The sequence below is a fragment of the Neolamprologus brichardi genome, chromosome 16 (genome assembly GCF_056152115.1).
Source record: "Neolamprologus brichardi isolate AB-2024 chromosome 16, ASM5615211v1, whole genome shotgun sequence".
Taxonomy (NCBI): domain Eukaryota; kingdom Metazoa; phylum Chordata; class Actinopteri; order Cichliformes; family Cichlidae; genus Neolamprologus; species Neolamprologus brichardi.
This window is the reverse complement of record NC_142119.1, coordinates 30,830,407-30,854,156: the sequence shown is the minus strand read 5'-3', so window position 1 is coordinate 30,854,156 and position 23,750 is coordinate 30,830,407. Positions and strand designations below refer to the sequence as shown.

At 37.3% G+C, this 23,750-nt stretch overlaps 1 protein-coding gene across 1 annotated transcript in view; it reads right to left on the bottom strand.

The window, feature by feature from the left end:
• Positions 1–23,750, bottom strand: part of thsd7ba (thrombospondin, type I, domain containing 7Ba) — a 196,442-nt gene that overhangs the window by 62,748 nt on the left and 109,944 nt on the right. Inside the window, exons 9-13 of the mRNA XM_087829901.1 lie at positions 15,449–15,640; positions 12,499–12,730; positions 8,566–8,681; positions 6,622–6,754; positions 3,959–4,062 (exon numbers count right to left, since the gene is read on the bottom strand). Of these exons, the coding sequence (XP_087686027.1) occupies positions 3,959–4,062; positions 6,622–6,754; positions 8,566–8,681; positions 12,499–12,730; positions 15,449–15,640 (777 nt within the window). The remainder of the gene's footprint in view (positions 1–3,958; positions 4,063–6,621; positions 6,755–8,565; positions 8,682–12,498; positions 12,731–15,448; positions 15,641–23,750) is intronic.

The window sequence follows — 23,750 nt, the reverse complement described above, 5'->3', positions numbered from 1 at the left end:
ATTTATAGAGGGTATGCTTTCAAGAGGCTTGTCATATTCTGCCTTTTTAAAATCCCAAAGAGCTTGAAGGTAAAAGAGATTCTTTAAAAACATCAAATTTCTTTCTCTTTTATTCAGTCCAATCCAGAAGATTTTATGTTTTACATCTTTACTTAAAACAAAGTTTTTAATGCATTATATATCCAGCCCACACATCCGCCATCAAACATCATCTTCATTTTAATTCAGTCATACTGCTTGTATAATGTTCTTCAGTATAATGCATTGTGAAGAGTAATGTGGACTGGATTCATCATAGCCATTAAGTCACATCTTTCCTGGAGCAAAAGATCATCAGCATGACTCACTTTCTACTGAATAATTACTCACAACGGTTCCCGTTCTACTCAGGGAGGAGTATAACATATCCAGCTGATTATGATACAAAATTTGGCTGAATTTAGACACAGTATGTAGTGCAATATGCACTGACAAACAGATCACTCTAGTGGTTATCAGCTACAAATTCACACAGGTAATCTGCAGTCAAGTGTTCTCTTCAGTTTAGTGTTTTTATTTATTTGGAAAGGTTCTAATTCATCTTGTCAGATCTTTCATTTAGTAATGCCTCTTATCTGCGAGCACCTCAGCGTGTTAGTTGTATAACACAAACCTCTCCTCGTTCTGCACATTATTAGACATTAGCATTCGAGCAACATGCCTTGAATCTGGCATGAGGCCAGATTCACACGGACATGGAAGTATTTACCCAAGGCAAGGAAATATTTGTGATTGTATTTGAGGTTTACAGAGCCAATAGGTTGCAAATTCTGACTATTATTTTAATCTCATAGTAAAGCTCTGAGCCTGAGGTTCACAACATTTTGACTGTTTTTGACTAGGCAGAAAAGCCCTGGTTGCTCTTTAAGTTGTTCTTCTTTAAACTATTCATAGTGACATTTATCATCACTAGTCAGTTTCCAGAGGCTGCACAGTATTTGTATTAAAACATTTCTTTCTCCCAGTAGAGGCAACTGCAACTAAAATGCTGCTTACCTCAAGGAAAGTAATAGTGGTTTCTATTGTGTGTCTGTTATTACTTTTCAGTGTTAGAAATTAAGTCAAAGAAATATGAGATAAACCCAAGGTTAAGTGCATAATTGACTGTTTAATGCACTTACATCTACCTTAAAGCAAATATATTTCATTGATGTACAGATATAAAGTTAAAAGGAAACATGTTAATGGGTAACACAATAGAAGCAGAGTTGAATTCTGGTGATGTAAAAAAATCTATGCCTTACTGTGCTGTGATTTGCCGCTCACTACCACAAGAAATATGAAAGCTGACGTGTCAGATTAGAGAAAAACACTATGGACTGTTCGTGACCAGAGAACAGAGGACAAATTTCATAGTGCATTGCTAGTTGTTATGTTAATATTTTATGCTGATCATTTAAACAGTACATATGTTGTCAAGAAGATAGGATTACATTCATAGTTGTTGACCAACCCGGTAAACAGGTTAAAAAACGACAGTTACTCTTAAATGTAATCTGCTTAACTACCGTCATGCAAAGATGCAGCCTGATATGCACGATTCACCTTAGCATGCAGTGCACATATGCGCTACGCATCTGAGCACTCAGTACTGAGAAGCATAGTGAGTTGCTATGGTTCCTAAACGCTTCCGCGTTGTGATCATACCACTTACAGTTGATCATGGAATATTTCGGATTGAAGGAATTTCACAAACTGACTTGTGGTTCCATCCTATTACAATTCCATGCTCAAATGAGCTCAGTGAGATCTTTAGTAGAATCCATTCCTTTACAAATGCTTGTAAAAGCAGACTGAATGGCTAGGCAGCTGATCTTAAGCACGTGTGGCACTGCATCTGAAAACAGCTCAATTCAAAGATGACTTTGATACCTTTGTCCATACAGTGTATTCGGAAACATGATTCACTTCAAGCTGCTAAAGAAAACCAAAGACAAGCAGCTAAAAGCCAGCCTAGATTTTGCACTGAAGGAGGATCAAGGTCTGACATACTAATGTTGCAACTTTCATATTCAATTTTTCAATGAAGAGAAGCGTTTGAAGTAGCTATCATCTCATCTCTCACAGCCTTACAACAGGATGTGAGCAACTATAATTAATAGCAAGTCTGGGGGAAATAATTCAAAGTTGAATACTGTATAAGCATCATGCCTTACCAATTCATTTCAACCTTCTAGCTCCAGTCATGGATTATGTTGAAAAAATGTATATGAACAATTCAAGTTTAATGGACCTTCAAAGGTTTTAAACCTCTACTTAATAGATAAGTTAATAAAAATGTGTATATTTTTACACCCCAAAAATGCTTTAATTAAAAACTAATATTTCCCCTATTCTTCATTTTATTGCTACCAAAATTTGAGTCTGTATAATGTTAATAATGTTGTAGAAGTAATTCTGCTCTCCATAGGAAAACTGCCTGCCACAAATCTTACTAAATACAGCCCGAGGGCTGAAAAATTCACTTCTTAGCTTGTTGTGTGATTTTTGGACTGTGTAGATTCCTGTGTCATATCCTTGATGAACATCCTTACGCTTCTCAGAGGATCTGTGGAAATGACTGCTACAGGCTCAAATTATTAAAAAGCCATAGGTGTTAATTGGATCATTTTGCACTCATTTAAAGGCAAGCAGCTTCCTGATGCCTTCCCGAAACCGGCTGTTCTAATGTAGTTATATGGCTCAAGAGAAGTTTTCAGAGCATTATTTTACTGCCTTGAGAACTTTATAGCATTTCTGCTCTCGGCATCGCTGATTTCTACGTAGCAGTATAATTACAACTGACATTTCTAGTGAGTTTCTATGACTTTTCGATGAAGATGGGAAAAGTGTTTGTAGTGTTCCTAGGTTAAGAGCAAGCCTCATTGACCTTTAGAGCTTCCTATTTGAATATGATTAGTTGATAGCCAAGTTAAATACCTGTGACATTTCAAAAACTGTAGTGTGAGGGTGAAATTTGCAATTGATAAAAACACTGAATTTAAATGTAGGTTTGAAACAACAAAGATTTCAGAGGCTACGTTCACTCAGCTTAGGCTTAACCAAGTCAATGAGAGGGCACATAAATGTCAAATTGTGGCATAACTGGAGCAAAGTAATCGGCAATAGAGCCATAGCTCGAGTATAGAAACAACGGACATATTTAAAAAAAAATAATTATGAGTTATTATTATTAGTCTTTGACTTTGAGATGTTCTGCCTCACATGCAATATTTTGCAGATATTACAAAATATAATGTTCTAAAAGATTTGATAGGCTGCAAATAAAAGAAAAACAGCAAACAGAATAGGAATGCATTCAGCAAAATCAGTGTAAACTAGAGGGTGACATAATGACAAGTAAGGAAAAATAAACTACACAATAATTTCCTCGTTTTAATGTCCATCTTTTTTAGTTTAAAGGTGAGCAAAAAGGTGAAGAAAAAACCTGATGCACTGCATCAATATAGGTTCTTTTCGGCTTGACTTTAGAAAAGCAGAGAAAGCTATGAAACCTTCAAAATCTCATCCAACATAAAATGCACTCAGTTGTGAGTCTACTTTGAAGTTGTGAGTCAGAACATATGAGTGCATGTAGGCTCTGCATGGTGCTAGCTCTGGCTTTTCATTTCTATTAAAGCAAATACTAAGTAGCCCGTGATGCCTGGACTTGCTACATATGTTAATAAGAGACTAGTGACATGATGAAATTGTCAAGAAAGCACAGAAAGGTTCATCTAATGATATTCACTGAACAAATTGCTGTCTTCCTTAACGTTTCTGCCATTTGCTTGTTAGAGGAGCAGTTCAGAATGGACTAGTAGGTCTCTTTAAGTAAAGACGGTATATAGATGCAAGAGCAACGCTGAAAATAGGTGAAATGGTAGCAGCTGGGAAATATAAAGTGAAGAGAATGCACTGATTTAGGGCTACAACTTGCCTCTTGTTTCTAAACCTTTTCCACAGGTTTCTCCTGGTCCCGACAGCCCACGTCTCACAGATTCAGGAACTAGAGAACAGCTGCTCCATTTGTGCGTCCTCCACCTAGACCGAAACGCAAAGGAAGAAGAACTTCAGGCTGGCAGCGGCTTGTTACAGTTTTAAGTACAGAAACGCTAACGGTGTCATTATATTCTTCTCACGAGTGCGAGTTTGTAGCTGTGAACTGGAACACAGGCAGCACTGAATGTGGAAAAATGGAAGTGAGTGCCATTAAAATGCCAATAAAAATATTATGGCATTGAATTTGTCCAGTTTGTGAAGGTCGCATTGCTCTATTGGTGTTTTATTGAAAACACTTCTGCTTGAATTCTTGGTGGGTTTTTTGTTGTTGGTTTTTTGGGGGAGGGGGGGCTTATGTATGAATACTAAAATTAGGTACATGAATTCACATTAAATACTAGAAAAACTCAGTTAAACGCTTAACTGTTGCTGTGTCCCAATTCAGGGTCTGCACGCTTAAAGTACGCATTTCAAGTGCGATTACGTCACCGCCACGCGACGACGGCTGTCCCAATTCGAAGTGTACTTCAAATGCATACTCCAAATGCGCCGTCGATTTCCCCAAATATCAAGCGTGGTCCGGTGCACGCTTCGTGGTCCCATACATCCCACAATTCATGGCGCGACGGTGGGTGTGGATAATTTTGCCGCAAAATACGGCAGAAGGGAGCGGCCGTATATATATATATATATATATATATATATATATATATATATATATATATATATATATATATATTCTGACAATAATATAATATCGGCCATATTATATTTACATTACCACAGTGAGATGATTTTAGTCTCATGAACAACATCAGCTTATTGTTATTTACTAACTAATCTTAAATGACTGTTCAGTACAGAAATGAAGCCCAACAATCATGTTTTACAGTCCCGTGGCCTCAGCCTCAGATACTCAACTAATCAAAGTGATGTCATGACAAAACATTTTTCTCCTTCATTTCTGTCAAACAAAGCTGTATGTAACGTTTCTCGCGGTTAGTATCATGGTTGCTAGGCAACCTGAACAGCGCAACGAAGGGCTAGACCGTCCCATTTCGCAAGCCTCTCACTTCCGCACTTCTCGTACTTATAGTACGCGCCGTACGTAGTACGCGTAGTGCGCGTACTTCAAGCGTGCAGACGCTAAATTGGGACACAGCCTGTGTCTTATGGTTAAACGCTCACTCTTGCACATGAATGGTTAGTGTGAAGTGCATGTACCTCACCAGGCCAACTGCCAACAACTTTCCAGCATATCTATTGCTAGTGGTGTTTGAGACGGAGCAGTATGCTGAAGACATGACGATATGGGTGTTTGGAGGAGTTTATATCTGAGCAGATTTTGGAGGAAACCAAACTGGCAACAAATCTGAAAGCATCACACTGAGCTGAGACATCCAGCCATTGTAGGGAAGTATCTCCAAATGAGACTATCACTTAAAAGTAAGACCATGAAGCCAGCAGCTGTAGATGTTTTTCTAAAGCTGTTTTACATTTGTAATGTCATTTGTTTTTTAAGGTATTTGTCCTGCGATTCTATAAACAGTATTTTTATTTATTTATTTATTTATTTTTTCTAAGCTCGGGACATGGTAGTAGTTTGAGAATTTATGAAGAAAAAAGGTTGACCTTGTACTCAAAACACAGATGAATCGTTCGATTTTTTTAAGGACTATAGCATAAAAGCAGAGCAAATGAAGATGAACACATATTTTACCAGTCATACTCCTCTAGTGAATGTCAAATATCAAGTTTCTGATGTTAAAGCTTGTGGCTATGTTACATAGCTGAAGCTCATTCCCAGGTAATTACACAGGTCTGCAACCGAAAAGGTGCATAGGATTTTTTCTTATAGATTTTTACTTATTTTAAAAATTCCGTCCTGTCAGGTTTTCTTGCAAAACTTATGTTTTTAGTGTAATTAAATGTACAATTTCCCTTTTTAAACTGAAATCTGTTATCCTATAATTGAGTGAAAAAACAGTAATGATTTCTTATATTGATTTAATATTTCTAAGAGCGAGACTGAAGAGAAATACAAAAAGAAAATGCGAGGAATTGAGGGTGGTCTGTGGGTTGGTGGGTGGGGGTTATGGTGGTTTGGCGGTGTGAGGAGCTCAGGTGATCATGTCCCAACAGGTTTATTTTGTTCACAGCGAAAGGTAAAGAATCTCAGAAAAAGAATGCATTTCATTGCTTTTTAAAATTTAAACTCCACATATTTTGCAAATAAGTGTACATGATGAAGGGAAATGGAGATCATTTTGGATTCAGTACCATAAAAAACATAAAATTTACCAAAAATATCCCATGCAGCTGAATTTTTTTTATCAACCTGTGTTAGTATCATATTATATTTTATTTTTAACCATGTATCGTAACATCTGAATATAAACCAGAATTTGCATTTACTTACCTGTTTATTCTTCCATCTTGTGCCATTTAAACCTCATCATTTAACACTAATAATGCACCCTAGTGATGATTTCAAAAATAGCTCACTCACTTCTTACCGTGTGCTTTTATATGGCAGATAAGCTGAGTTAACTTGTCCTTGGATTAGAAAAGAAAGTAGTTCATTATAAATAGTGCTTTTACCTATACACTGGACATACACGAAGTGATTCACACTCTCTCTCTTCGTAAAGTGTGTCGGGACACTCTTGACCTCCATTAGCAGCCCTCTGAATGATGGTCCTGTATCGAGACTGTGTGGCGGTGGTTGCATTTTCTGTTAAACATGAAAGATAATCTTCACAAAAAGGCTGCGTCCAATGACAGATTATTTGCACAGCTGAATTTAAGGGAACATTTCCAAGGAGGAATAGGACGTAAAATGATACCGAGACAAGTGCCTGACAAATGTCTTGGACGCAAAATAAATGATGCATCAATATCACAACTGTGCTCTAATATCTCAAAGAGGGGAAAGAAACAAGTGGTCTCGAAATTGTTCCGATGCTGATTAGCATGCCCTTGTAGCAGCGATGTCCTCCACTTCACTGCAGTCTGTTTTCGGACACACCACACTGTAATGGCTTCATTTGGCTCAGGCTCCAAGGCTCATTACACAGCACTAATTACTAAACATTGAAAATGGTGCAATTAAGAAAGAGATTACATCATCAACAGACCCAATGGACTACAGCATATTTACACAGATGAGATGCCTGCTCAATTCTTCTAAAAACAATTACATACTTTTTGATTTCCGAGACATTACAGTACTCATATTGAAACCCATTAAATATCCATTCTTTTCTCTCTATGTGCTAGGTTAATGTAATGGACAGTTAAAACTGTTGTTTACAATTAAATGTAATTCTTGACAACAATTTGCGTGTATTGCACTGTTCTGAGAAGCCTCTTGCCATCATTGTAAGCATGTGAAGCCAAGTGCATCATATTTAAATTCTTGAGATTTTTATGCCATCATTTTTTTCAATGAAAAATCTGAATATATCGTACATTACATTTTCAAGCTATTCATTGCAAAAATGAAAAAATAAATAAAAAAAACTGTATGTAGCAACTATGATACAAAGTAAAACCCATGTATGAAAATGTATATTTAATTTTGAATTTTCTGGCAATTATTTTATAGTCAGGCTTAAAGGGATAACATATACAGTGATGTATACCTTCTTAAAGTTTACCTTATACAATCTACTGATGTGTCTTGATGCATGCTCAATCATCCAGGTAAGTAAATCCCAAAAGAATGATTCTGTTCATCTGGACGTAGCGTTTTCAGACCAAACCAAACCAAACAACCTTCTGCGGTTGTTTTTAATCAACGTCGTCAGGCTCCGCAGTTTATTTACACCTACAGGCCAGTGGTCACTATTTCAATGATGAGGATGTACACATCCTGGACAGGGAGAAACGCTGGTTTCAGCGGGGATTCAAGGAGGCTACTTACGTGAAAAGGGAAAGACCATCTCTGAATCGAGGAGGGGGCCTAAGGGTACATCTTTCGCCATCTTACAATGCGGTGATTGCAGCCATTCCCCAACTCTCTGTGAATGGGACCACTGATCAGTAGTTGGTGATCAATGGTCATGACAATTTGCATATTAATGATCAAGGAGCTGACCTCACAGCCCATTGCTCATTCAGTGGGCTAGGTTCAGTTATTGTGTAAAAGGTTGGGGAAACCTGCAGTCAGCTGAGACTGAAGAAGTCACTTTGATGAATGACGAAACGTTTCTCCCACAGAAAACGCTACGTCCAGATGAACAGAATCAACCTTTTGGGAATACACTGATGTCAAATTAAAATCAGTTTCTAGATAGATTATAAGTAATCAACTGATTACTTATAATCTATCTATCTATTGTGAAAGTATGAAATGTGTGTTCATTTTAATAGGTTATTTGTGCTCCTGAAACAAGGTATTTATATATTCAACCCCAATATATTGATAATTTACCAATTTTAAAAGATTTTACTCTGGATACTGATTAATTTTAAAAAAGACTGTTAAGCTATTAGAGAGGCAATTGTAAAATACATTTCTAGAAAATCCTGTCAGTGAGCTACCTGGAAGGCAGGTTGATGGGCAAGTTGTCCATTCACTGAAAGGCGTCACAATGCAGTCTCTCTTGCAGGGTAGCAAACAAGGACGGACGGTTTCCGGACGGGAAGAATCTGAACATCTAAACAGACAAACAAACAGTGGTCTTAAATTCTCTTCAGCCCCCAGGTGATGAATGATAAACGTCCTGGGTCTCACTAGTAAGAGGATAGCGCAGTAAAACAACTGCCCTGTCCTTGACATCACACATCTCCCCACAGAAAACATGATTGATTACATGTGCCTCTGCCTGCATGCTCAAGCAAACGCTACACAAATATAGAAATTTACAGTGTTCTCACACATTCAGTTGCCTCCCAGTCTACAAATATTATTCATTAAAAAATAAATAAATTTAAGCCTACAAAGTGCCTGCATGCTTCACAGTGCATTTTCACTTTTAAATCCCAGTTTCACTAAAACTAGACTAATCAATATTTGGCATCAACTAGTGGCAGTATGTAGGCAATATTTTTTTTAACTAAAAATCTCAGCAAAATATCAGCAATGGCAATGTATCTATAAATAGTGGAAACAAATTTATGATCAATTTAAATGTCCCAGTGAGTGGATTTATTTTACATATACAGAGCAGCCAGGGCCATTTTTTGTTACCAACAAGACAAGCGAAAGAGTGCTCCAGGGGAAAAAATCAATCAAACACGGCTGCTAATTAACCCGAGAAACAAGGATATGCAAACTGTTTACCAATAGATCATTCCTGCTACACCAAACACATCATTACCAGGTTTTAATGAGCATCTGACCGACTTTTAACAATTTCCTTGTCTTAATTCATGCTGGCACATCTCTTGTGTAACATATCTGTAACAGCCCTCTGGCTGTGTTGTGTTTTGTGTGTCATGCAACCTTGAATTGGTGCGGATTAATGCAGCTATGTAAAATCAAGTAATTCATAAGCTTTGATGTCTTCATCAACCAGCAGCCAACTCCTGTCCTCGATGCACAAACACACATGAAATTTCACATTTCGTTTCAGAGCCAGTGACTTCCTTTGCCCAACAACCAGATCCAGGCCTCACTAGAGACCCAGCATGGCGCCACATCCTACTGACTGCAAAAAGCCAGCACGCACAGCAATGAGATCAAAGTATGCCAAAGCATAAGGAGGAAAGATACATAAAACCCATCATTCCCCAGCTTTATCCCTACTCTTCTCTCTCTCTCCCTTTGCAGTGATGTATGCCAGAGGGCATGACAACGCAACAGAGCAGCTGGGGTATATTGTGTGGTTTTCCTAAAATGAGGGAGTTAGATTCACTGTCAAGGCCACAGTGTTCAGCATCATTATTCATTATTCATCGTTATTAATAATATTAATAGTATGTGTGTGTACTGTATGAAGTTTCATCACTGTCAATTTTGTTATTTACACACTGAAAATCAATCTGTTTTTCTGGGGGCTCTGTATTGATACCGACAAAAAAAAACAACGAATCTTTTTGTTGAGCCACTGCTCACTGCGGAGATTACTGCTCAGCATGAAATGCTAAGATGTTTGCTGACTGAAGTGACCCTTCAAACAGAGCAGCAACAGCTGTATTCTGAAACATTTTACAACTCAAAGCTTAACAATTCAGAAATCAGAGTTAACGCAGAATTTCAGCTCACCTACCTGCTCAGTTTGTCTTGCTTTTTTAATCCAGAACATTATCTGTTAGAACATATAGGATGTGTCTTGGGTATGAATATAATTTATGTCAAATCTGCGTTTTTCGATAGATTCAGACAGTCACAGCATAATTTGGAAAGCTGGCAGAAAGACCCGACTGGTGCATAAATACACTAAAAAACTGACTCTTACTGACAATCAAAATCATCTATGATGAAGAACAACATGCATATCTATTCACTAGGTGCTGTTCCATTCAACACTCTGGTGGTATATGAATATCAAAGACATGATTCACAGGATACTGTACAGGCGAGAGCTCCGGGTGAAGCAGAAATGACAGCTTTCATTAAAGCCTCTGTGGCGGCAGATAGGACAAGCATTAGGAAAAAAAAGCCTCTTCATAATCTATTCTACAGCCCTGTCAATAGCATATCAAGCTAAAGAAGAGCAATCTTTGTGAATTATTTATAAATCTGTCTTCCTGCTGTGAAGATCACTATAACATCATTATAGTGACAGCACAAAAGCCCTTAGCAGAGTTTGATATTGTATTGCTGAAAGAGGAGTAGATAATGGTGGAGCACAAGCAAAATGAATCTCTGGTTCACAAAAACAAATGAAAAGAAACACTAAACACACAGAAGGAAAAAGGATAAAACCAGACTCTGGGATATTATTTCACAGTGAAGCAAGTCCTCTGGGTCATCTGTTAGTAACTAAAAGCATACGCTAGATATCTACAAGTAAGGCGGTTTTGGAAAATGGAGACTGTGTTCTTAAGTGATTTTTTTTTTGTAAGAGAAACATCCCATCTTCCCCTTGATTTTACAAAGCTCCTTTTCTCCTCACCTCTAATTTAGCATTCATTTCTCTCAGGGCCTATTTTCAGCTTCTAAAAATAAGCAGAGCAGCACAGTAAAAAGATACTCTGATACAGAAGTGCAATTTTCATACTGACAAAATAAGTCATCTCCCAGAACTGAAGAATATACAAGTTGAAAAATATCTCATGTAACTTAGTGGAGAGGGGTAGCATGGGCAGTGGCCTTAACGAGTGCCCTTCAAGTTTTAATTTTAATTACCATAAACATCAGGTGGGGGGCTGAGACCACATATTCATCTCATTTGTTCAAGAGCAAATGCATGGAGGTCAAATTGTGACTCATAACAAATCTCGTGAATATCCATCAATATGCTGATGACACAGTTAATTACTCATCAGCACTCTATTATTTGGAAAAGACCAAAAAACAGCTTCTCAGGAGGAGAACCTTATACCCAATGTGAAACATAGGGATAGAAATGTTACAGTTTAAGTTGGTTTCACGGCCTCAGAGACTGTGTAGTTTGCAGCCATTGCAGAATGCATCAACTATGCATTCTGCACCTTATACGAGTGCTTAAGGATAATCTGAGGTCACTGCACTACAAGCTTAAGCTGGACTTAGAAGTACATCTTTCAAAAGGATTATGATCCTAAGCATAATAACAAATACAAAAAGGATAAAAAAGCCCAGTCAAAGTCCAGATTTCAATCCGATTGAAATGCTGTGTTAGGATTTGATACAACATGGAAGCAAGACAACGAACGGCATTGATATTATATAATATAGAAAAAAAAATATATATATATAATATAATATAAATATATAATAATATAAAAAATATAAAAATATATATAATAATATAAAAATTATTATATATATATATTTTTTTTAATATATTTTTTTCAATTAATGAGTGGACTTCCTGTTTTCAATATTCATAAATGCAGACATAATAAACAGGCAATTTCTGCTAGTTTCAAGATTGCATATTAAGAAATACAGTAAGTCTTTTGCTCTACACTAAGAACTACATATAACTCGAGTGCTCAAATGTGACGGGCCAATGGAACTCAGACTATAAGAGAAACCAAATTTTGTAGCTGTCCTATGAAAATCTATATAAAGATATCTGTTTATGGGGAATATAGACACTATGTATAAGTGAGTTAAGTGTTTGCTAATTAAAATTAAACAAAATTTTAAAAAAGGGTCAAAAACGTCTATTTGATGTGCAATGGTGTGAAAAAGTGTTTGCCCCCTTCCTGATTTCCTTTTTTTTTTTTTTTTACATTTTCACATCACTGTACTTACTTTTTCAAATGACTGGATATATAATTCTATATAAAAATAAACTGACATTACAAAGAAAAATACTGAATCAGAGTACATAAAACTAAAAAAAAGTCCATATATCAAATAATTTGCATAGACTCCACCTTTTATTTACGACTGGACCAGCATTCATCTTCACACAGATGACTTTGCGGATCTGAACCCCGACAGCACAGGTTATGGTCCCATTCTGGAGGCTGGTTCCATTGAGAGCCATAGAGGTATCCTCAATGCATGGACCCCATGCTAAAGCTTCCCAGTGAAATACCACACAAGGATGGTCATTGCAGACTCTCCATTGCTCCAGAGCTGGACCCGCTGGACAAGCTTTTCCATCTGTATATCAACACATAAGAGTAGAAAACTGTGAAATGCACAGAATGTACAACATGGCATTCAGAAAAAGCTGCACTAAATCACTCCAACACAGTTTAATTATTATGCAGAGTACATGTGATTTGACCAAAACAAATCGAATGGATTCTCTTAAAGTACAAGATGTATTTGATCGATGGAAGTAAAAACAGTGCCAATATTATCACTCTACCATGAGCTGCTTATTGACATACTGTAGCAAATATTTGTTTTTTGGGTTAGCTGAGCAAGCACTTTTCAAGTTTCAACTTCTAGAAGTTCGAGTTACAAACTCAGTCACAGCAAGGCCAATGTGAAAGTCTTCCTTTGGTAATTCATTGACTGCCAAAGCACAACAATGTTTATGCTCTGTGTCCTGGTTAGTGTATATGTATATATACATATAAAACCTCCAAAGTAATCATTTCTTCATTTACAGTTTATGTAAAATACCTGAGTTCTATGTATGTATCATTGCTTTCTGGCTAAAGGATTGTTTACAGTGGTGTTCACAGTGGTAATTTACTTTTGTTTTGGGCCTACAGTAGTCAGGGCAGGGACTCTCTGGTCGAAATGGAGGTAGAAAAATGGACAGCTCAGTTGATGAAGTATGATAAATGTGATATCTAGAGAGGGAACAGTAGTGTGCTGTGACTTATAGAAAAGTAAGGATGAGCTGAACCACAACCAAATATTGTTTATACTTATACCTTCCAGTCCAATTTGTATTTCTGAGGGCTTCTACAGTATTCTGTCAGACGCTGTTACAAAAATGTATCCTTATAAACACAAATGCAGCATTAATACCCACACACATCAGCTCCGTCAGCAAGCTGATAGCCAGTAACAATGTAATAAGCAACATAGTTTGGAATCTGGCTTAAGCTGTGAGATTCTTTCATCAGCTGTTGTTGCAGATATGCGTTTAGTTACAGGGATTAATGGCTGCTAGCTGGCTGCCAAGGCTTTGCTGACTGACTTGAAAACACAACACAAAGTAAGAAAAGCACTGTTGGGAAGAAAAGAGTCTCTGATAATGAATGGTCGACTCAAACTTCAAATGTTTGTGAGATGAAAAACGACTAAATGAGACTCGCACACAAAAAACCCAGATAAAGATTCGAGCTCAATCAATCTTTACTCTTCTTATTTGCCGAGTTTAGTTCTGTGTTAGCCGTGGCATTCCTCAGTTTGAGTCCCTCTAACAATAGCAATATATCCCAAAGACACTGAGCTCCCTGCTAATGAAAATGTTACTGGATTTTTTCTTTTATATCTGTATTTACAAGCTACTTCTTAAAATCTTCAAAGATCAGTGTTTTTACGCTTTCTGTTATCCAGTCAGTGTAGTACTGAACCTCATAGATACCGAAAGGTATACATTATTTTCAACAACTACAGTAATAATACAATATAACTAGGGATGCACCGATACCGATACTGGTATCGGGTATCGGGACCGATACTGTAAAATGTGGTATCGGTTAACTCGTAAAAGTTAACCGATACCACGAACCGATACCAACTTATTTCATTAATCAGAGGGTGGATTGTCATTTTTGTTGTCGTTTTTTAGATTGGCCACTAGGGGGAGATCCCGCGCTAAACAGGCACAGGGTTAGGCGAGTGAGACTGGCGGCTCCAGATAAAAAAAGAGAAACTGGAGGCTGCTGTAGCTAGGCTAAACAAAATGTCAGCAGTGTGGACCGGAACAGCCAACTTTAACTCAGGTTTTGTAAAAGCGATGAAAAATGTCAAGAGAAAATCCACGGGCAGTTAAAATAACAGAGGCTCTGACTCATTTTATCTCTCTGGATGACCAGCCACTGCCGGTCGTGGAAAACATAGGATTGCACCGTCTTCTCAGCATACTCGAGCTGCGATATGAAATTCCCAGCCGCCCACACATCAGGGAGATAATGGTGCCAAAACTTTCTAAAGAGATAAAGACAAGCAGTGTGTGCGCGATGTCAGTCCTTGGTTTAACGGCACAGTGGACTGATGATCCACGGGCAGATGGGGAGTTCGTTCGTCAGTGCCAAATACTTTCGTTATTTTGTTTGTTTGTTTACAATATGGACACTCTGCAATAATTTAAAAGTTTATTTTATTCTCAAACCTAATTTGTATTTATTTTATTCCAAACAGAAGTGTTTATTTATTATTCTGAAAGCTCGAGACAGTGCCAATAGTTCAGTGATATTTTGTTAAATTACAATGTGGAGACAATAATTTAACAGAAGTGCTTATTTTTCACTTGAAATTTTTTGTGGTCATTTTTATTAAGATATTATTTATTATCAGCAGAGAATAAAATAAAACCTGTCTTCCAATTCATTGTATTTGTGTGTGTGTGGTAGAAGTATCGGTTTTTGTACTCGGTATCGGCAAGTACTCAGATCCAAGTATCGGTACCGTATCGGTTTGAAAAAATTGGTATCGTTGCATCCCTAAATATAACACATCTTCTTGTTACTTCTGCCCTTTTTTCTGCAGTATTGCAGATGAGATGACGTGTTAACGACAGTTATAATCTAAACTTTTTCCACCTATTTGCCATATATTAATATCAACTTTAAAAATCTACCTTCATTAAAAGTAAAACCAAGTTAAAAATAACTCCAATAAACAAAGCAAAGAAGTTCTTTATTAGTATCAGATGAGGAAGAGTCAAAGAGATCAAAGGGAATTTTGGAATACCTTTTTGTGGGATGGCTAAAACAGTGCGAGTGCGGCTCTGTCTACCCTCTGCCGTTTTACTGGCACAGCTGTGTGAGCAGGTGGACCAGGAGGACCAGGGGCCAACCACACAGTCTGCAGAACAGGGCACCTCGCAGGCTTCTTCTGCAAGTGGAGGGCCTTCCACACAGTAGGCATCGGGGACATCTTCTCCTGAAAAAGGCAAGATAAGATAACTGAAATCAGCCTAAAGGCTCAAATAATCCAGTTGACACTCGCTACACTTAGTATCTCATCTTGATCTAACAGCTATCAGATGGGGAAATAACCTTGCGCAAACTAAACCAAAACACACTGGCGCTAGAATGAAATGCCAGCTGAAGTATACATCAAATGACAAATGTATATTGGAAGCAGAAAGTGGTATAACCCAAGGCCCTATGACTCTGGGTTGATCAGATTAAAACCTTAAAGCCTGGTCTTGCTCACATTAAATGCAGAGGTAAATGAACCCACAACATAGTGCGCTCCTAATACATCAGCCCCCTCCAGAGGATACCAGATCTTTCATCATGCTGAATGAAAGTGTAAATGCAATTTACATGAAGTACAACACATAATGTGTTATTTGGTCAGCTACTTTATATTCTGTGCTCGTCTCAGTTTTACCATTTTTGTTAGGCCTGAATTATCTCTGAAGAACACACAGACGTGCACTTGTGACACTGGACAAGATAATAAGTGGATCCTGCTGGATCTAGCTGACACAATTGACACATGTTGATACCGTTACATTCACTCTGTGACAAATTCAAGTCATGTCTACATCAGCTCTGAATGTGAACACATGGTAATGCACGTATAGGGGAGGATGATGTGTTTATTGCAATTTGGAGCACTTAGACTGTTTTCATTCTTCAAAATTAATCCCTAAAATTCTTTTTTTGTGCTATTGATAAAATTTGCCAAGAGCATGTTACAGATGGTAAAAGCATGTAAGCGGGCATCCCTCCTAAGTGTTCTGTCAAACACAAATTTCATTTCATCAAAATAAATTGTAAGGTCACTCCATTGGTATTCTGAGCTAGTTTTAAAAGCTATCCTTCAGCCTTCATATTCGTGTTATGAAATATGTATCGCAGCTGCTAGTTAACTCTTCTTTTACAAATGAAACAGCCACAGGAAACAAAGAGCAATTTCTTTTTACTTTGTTATATCTGTGCCCCATTTTTTTTACAGTTTATCTAGGTTGCTTTAATACGTCTTGAACCATCATTAAGGTGTGCAGTACAGTAAGTGCAATTTTATTAAGCCACAAAATTAATTACCTGCAAAAGTAAATATCCAACTCTCTGAAACTGTCATTGGCTTGAGTCATTCTTTGCAAACAAGATGGTCAAAAATACTGGTCACTAGACTGGCATGTTGTCAGTATAATGGTGTACTCCGCCTATGCAAACTCTTGCAAGGTTTGGCAGACAAAATGCAAAAGGCTCCACTTTTTTGACTCATATACAATGCCTCAGTTCAAGATATCTACCAGATATCTGCCAGGTCTCTCTTGGAAATGAGATTTTTAATCTCAATGAGATTTTTTTTTACCTATTTTTATTTTTATATAGACTTATATAGAGAGAAATATAGAGAAAAGACTGTTGATTGCATTGTTTTTCGCCACACACTGTTGCATGTGCAGTCTTTCCTGTATTGCAACGTCATGGTTATGGGAATGGTATCGAAGATACAGTCACAAAAAAAGTAAGCAAACACAGAAAGAAAAAGAAACATAAAAGGTGAGTTTGGAATAAAAGTGAAAAAGACATGACCTTACATATGTCTATCAGTTCTCGCTCGTTTTCAATGAGATCAAAGATTGAAAAATAAAAACAAGAAAACCTGCTTGATCCATCGTGACAAGTGGCTCCAACATCGTCTGCATGACAATATCAATGACAGAGAGACAGCATGACATGCAGATGTCGCCAGATAACATGGAGACTGAACAAGTAGTTTTGAGAATGTCATTTATCAAATGAAAATTGCACAATCGCCATCGAGAAGAACTTTTACTGCATCTTTTAAAGCGTCCTTAAGCACCTTGAAAGGTACTTGTAGATTAAACATAATACAACAATAGCTTTCTTGTTAAACTCTATGCACATAAGCTATTACTATATAGATAACCAGACATATGGTTGTATTTCCTTTTGGAGCTTAAAAAGAGTTTGCCATAGATTTCTCCAAGGTCTCTGTCCTAGAGAGACAGATCAATTTCAGAAACAGGAACGTCATCCTGTTGTCAAAACAATGCCAGTAGCAGCTGAAGCATTGTTTTCTGATATACACTCACAGAGAGAAGAATCATTAACTTGGTTGAACCCTGCCACTAGATCATGGAATATAGTTTAACAATAACAACCCCAGGGCAGATCTGTCATCAATTTGTCTCTTTTTTTTTTTTCATCTGAATCAAGCAAACAACCTTGATTCAGAGGAAGGCAGTAAACACAGAGAATGCAAACTTAGATGTTGCCTCATAAGAAAAATGTAAAAGACCAACCCTCGGGGAGTTTGGAAACTTTGTGGCCATAAAGTCAAAGCATAAGAGATCTCCAACCATCAAAGCAGCTGATGTGCATACAGCAGGAGTTAAAGAAAAATCAGCTGAATGTAACGATGACCCAAAGGCTACAGTGTGGGATACATTACGACTATCATTAGCACAGATCAAAATGGGCATAAGATGCAAATTTTTCCAACTGATGGTAATGTAAAAGAGAAAAAAATGGGCATAAACCTCCAAAAGTTGATTCTGTTGTGCATAAACATTTGCAGAGTGAGACGTATATTTATAATACCTGACAAGTGGAAAGATGGTGGATGGTTATTACTGTAATGTTCACTAAAATTATATTTTCAACTAAAATTAAAATTTTAAGAAACGAGAACATAGGTTTCACGATGGTATACATATTTAAACAACTCAGAGACGCTTTGGAGGCTGCAGCACAAATTACAATGATCTTTAACGCAATTGCTTTGAACTGACAGTAAGCTGTGCGGGAATTCATTGTCACTGTTTTGGTTCGCAGTAACTCCTACCCAGGTAATTATTTCAGGTATGCATGCTAAAATGCAAAGACAGCATGAAATGGAGCAGGGCATGCACTATAGATTTCAGTGAATCAACCTCAATGACCCACATTTAGAGCAATACACAATAGAAATGCAAAAATGGGCAATGACATACAGCGGTACTTAAAAAAAAAAGGTTTAAATGGAAAATGCAAAGCAAAAAGTTTTAGCTTAAAGTAAAGTAAATAAATATTTTTTGTTTGTTCTTTTGCTACTTTTAGAGAAAGAGCAGAAGAACAACAGTTTGTTTTTCCACCCACTATTACCTTTATGGGCAGTGACATAATTTACATACAATTTACACTGCTTTATAGTACAAGTAGAGAAGGGTCATATCTGCCTATTGTAAGCATGGACAAAGTCTTATATAGTTTGGAAGTTGAATTTCTGTTAAACAGCATGGACAAGAGTATGAAAGTCTGTGCGATCAAGGTGTTTGGAATACCAAGAGGTCCAGCATTCACTTAAGTCTACAAATTTTTACAAGGGCAAAACTTTGCAGAAAGGCCACTGACAAGGGCGCTTTGACACATTTACATTCCCAACTTTAGGTTTTAAATCAATCTAATGCAACAAAAAGAACATAAAAGCATGACACTGGCTCCAGGCTTATTAAAAAAGGATTAAAACAGATGCATTATTGCCAAAGGTGGAATTACTTACGGTGCTTTTATAAACAATGGAAAATCAGTAATTCAACAATCTTTCTGCTTGAAAATCAAAAGGGTTTAATGCATGTATTAGCAAACAAAGTAACAAAAGACTCACAAAACCTTGCCTGAAAACACTGCCTAAAGAGAAATGACATGATAACATGAATCCAAAGTCACAACTTATGTATTTGTATCTATGTGTGAGTGTGCATGTATGAGACTACTTGTGTGTGTGGGGGTGCTCTGCAAATAGATGGTTGCCCTAGGGGTCCTTTTGCATTATTAATACAGGAATCTGTAGTTGGGGCTCTTACTCAGATATAATATCACCGGCTCCTGCATGCAATTTCCACATGATTTCTATTCTGCTCGCCCACCCACCAATTAATTTCTTCATTGTTATTATTCTAGTAGATACTGAAAAAAAGTCCTCGCCTTTGCTTAAAAGTTAATAATCATATCCAATCTGTGGAGGAAGCTTTTAAAGTAGAGCTGGGGGGAGGCGAAAGAAACAAGGTGCATTGGATAAAATAGCTGTGAGCATCCAACAAACTACCCTGGGTCACTAATTATTTTCTGTGCTTTACCTGCCTGTTAAACGTGTAGCTTCAGCATTTCAGCAAAAGTTAGTCACTTTCAGCACTTCTCCTAAACATAGCTCCTGAATATTGCTGACCACTTGAGCAAGCAGAGTCAGAATGATGCTGACCACTCTTCTCAGTTATTAGGTCAGAAATGTCAGATCATCTGTAGGTTTAAGTATACGCAGCAAAGATCGGCTGTATGTGGGTCATGTCAACTGCCAGTCACAGGTGCACTGCATTACACTGTGGTCTATGGTTACATCGAGAAATTGGACCGACTACTCTGGTCACCGTGCAATTAGTGGGAGCTGTCAGAACAACTGTGTTTACTGTGCCAAAAAGCTAGAGGGTGAAGCTATCACATCTCTTTTCTGAAGTAGTTTGCAGTAAATAACACATAAATACAGTAGTAACTGTAGCCAAACATGAAATAGTAAGTGTAGAACACAGTAAATGAACACACTCACATGTAGATTTGGCACTATTTAAAAGAAAAAATGAAGAACTTCCAGTGACAGGTCACAAATAAACATAAACAAACACAATGGGAATAAGCTATGTGCAAACAAACATAGCATTTCAAGTGATTGGAAAAAAGAAACTCTCGTTTTTAATAATAGTACAAACACTTTTAGCAGCTGGTCCCACAAATAAATACAGTTAGTCTCAGACTCTCATTTTTTTTTAAGCTTTATTTAAAAACAGTGATCCTTGCTTACACAGAATCATTTTATATGCATGGGTTATTAGCAAAATCTCGTGAACACTAAAGTCAAACTCTTGAGTATTTTTAGAAGTCAAAGTATCCCTAACCTACACTTCTAATCTAGCGTCACTGATTGGATTCCCCTGGTTCCAATTAGCTTTTGTTAATATAATTAACCTAGGAGTTTGCATAATTGTTCAGCCTATACTGGGAATATCTGTCTGTCTGCCTACCTGCCACAGAAATATTTAGGCATACAGTTAGCATGTGGTGTATAATTTAGCACCAAAACATACTTTCTACATATGATACTGATTGTGAAAATAAAAATGGTAAATGGCCTGTATTTGTATAGCGCTTTACTAGTCCCTAAGGACCCCAAAGCACTTTACATATCCAGTCATCCACCCATTCACACACTGGTGATGGCAAGCTACGTTGTAGCCACAGCCACCCAGGGGCGCACTGACAGAGGCGAGGCTGCCGGACACTGGCGCCACCGGGCTCTCTGACCACCACCAGTAGGCAACGGGTGAAGTGTCTCGCCCAAGGACACAACGACCGAGACTGTCCAAGTCGGGGCTCGAACCAGCAACCTTCCGATTACAAGGCAAACTCCCAGCTCTTGAGCCACGATCGCCCCAAAATAACAGTATTACATGGCTACTTCAAATAGCACTTAACACTTATACACTAACATTTTCTGTGGGGGGTTTTCAGCTCTGTTTCTTATCTGCTTAACCTCAAGTGAATTGGGAAACACAAGATATCCGATAAAGCGCATTAATAAAACATATCTAGATACATGATCTTAGTATGTGATGCACCAAAATGATTCATCAGTAAACAACAGCGCTTTATTATTTTCACCACACGGTTATCCCTCTGGGCATCTGTCTGGTTGAGTCCCAAAAGTGTCCTTGACCACCCTCGTATCACTTAATTCCACTTCAGTCATACCAAAATGATTTCTGCTGCCCTAAAATTATTGCCATAATAGAATATATTCCATGGCAAAGACACGATTTAGGTGATTTTTTTTCTTTTGATTGCTTGAGCAAGCCTAGATAATCATGTTAATCTCCATCAGATTAACTTTGTCAGAAAAGTGCAGTTTGTATGCTCTCTATAGGCTTAGACTTTCCTCATACAATTTCATGCATCCTCAGACTTGGAAAGCAGATTTGCTTTATGCTGGGAAACGGGAACAAAAAGCTCACTCAATCAGGGAGAATTTTTTTTTCTTTTTACAAATCTCAGGGGTATCTGGCACATCACTGAATTTCATAATATTCGATTTATTATTTAGCTGAACAGAAATAAACCCAGCCACCCTATTCACAAGATTTATCCTCTTCTCCAAAGTGAAACTCGGGTCAAATGTAAGAAAGACTTCATTTGAAACTTTTTAATTGCTCCATGTAATGTTACTTGAGTTGACAGCAGTTTATTTGTAGATTTTTTAAAAACAGGGCAAACACAATCTGATGACAGAAAATTGAAGTGCTTTTTGGTATGGTTTCATACTCATATTGATTTATTATTGAAGAGAAGCGAGGCATTTTGGATATTCACTTTCCAGATATCGTCACCCAAAGGACTGAATGATGAACAGTTTAATGAGTGTATTTGTTTTGATTTGGGATTTGTATACTGTATATGGTAAAATGTTATACAACACTGATTTGTCCAAAGTTTTATATGAATATTTTTGAAAAATTTTATTTTATAATTGTCATAATTTTCTTAATTTAAGTGATAATTTTGGAATATATATAGATGGTTCGGTTTTCAGATCAGGTGGTGATTTTAAATGTTATTTGGGTTTTGGATGATGTCATTGACGATTCGAGTGGACTCATTAACTGATTGATTGCATGCACATGTGACGTCTAATAGCCAGGAATGCCTAATTGGCTGAATCTTACTCAATGTATACATATGTGCAAATGTGCATGAACAAGGTTTCTTTGTACCTGACAAAGGTCACACAGACCAAAACCCTGTAAAGGAATAAAAAATAATGAAGAGCAGGACAGTGTTCGGAGGTTATATTATATATTTTTCCTGTAATTGATTGAGATGTGCAGAGATTGCAAAAAAGAAATGATGGTTATAAACATAGCAAGAAGGTAATTTGAGAGGTTTAGTGGTATATAATGTCCTGATGACGTATATATCAATTTAATGAAAGAAAAGCTTCACCTTACAATGGGGACACTGAAACTAGACCATAGTAATGGGCACTGACTGATTGACTGACTTGTGAATTCCCTCCAACCTTCCACTTAAAATCATATGGTGAGTCAAGATAAGATGGAGAGTAGACACGGTCTGCTGTTTTTTCTTCTGGCTTGCTCTTTTTCTTTTAAACCAGAAAGCTTTCACTTGTTATCCATAAATAACTCTTAAATCCAGCTCCAACATAGAGATGAAAGAAGAGTTCCTTAAAATCTCCACCACCTTTGTAGACAAAGACAGCTACGTCAGCTAATGTATTTATGATTTAGTGATTACAAGATAAGCTGCTACTATTTAAAAAAAATGTATGTGCATCTGCAGATATCACAGCTGGTTACTGTTTCTGACAGCATATCAGATTATAGCAACAATCCTCTAATCTCTGCTGATATGTTACTACTGCCTCTCCATCTTCACTGCCTATCTCAGCTTGTCAGAACAAAAATGATTGAAACCCAGGCAGCAGTGAATACGTACGCAGGAATTCTCCACAGTCGGTCTAAACTTTCCTACTTCCTCAACTCCAGATCCCCATTGCTCTCTCCACAGGACTGCAGAAGAACTGGAAAATTCTACTGCAAAGTTTCTTTATCACGCACCACAGGAACCCGGAGATGCCGCAGGTAATGTCATTAACAACCCACCTCCACTGCTGGATTTCATGTGCTTTGATTGGTGTGCTTTGATTGAAAATATATGTAAATATACTGCTTGATCTATAACCATTAAAAATTGAACAAGTTTTATTTATGTTCTTTGTGTTTTCTCTTTCATTGTTTTACCATTTAGTCTAAGAGACAATCGATGCAAGAAGAGTTGGTAGAGAGCTTTAACTGCTTTTATATACAGTTGCAATCAGAAATTTACATCATACAAGTCGTGATAATTCGTAATAAGTCGTGATTTAATGGTTTCTTCAATGTTTTTTAAAAAAAAACAAGATTTGGGTGCACAAGCTTTAATTTATTTCGGCTATTCTATAATCAGCACAGTGTCAAACGTAT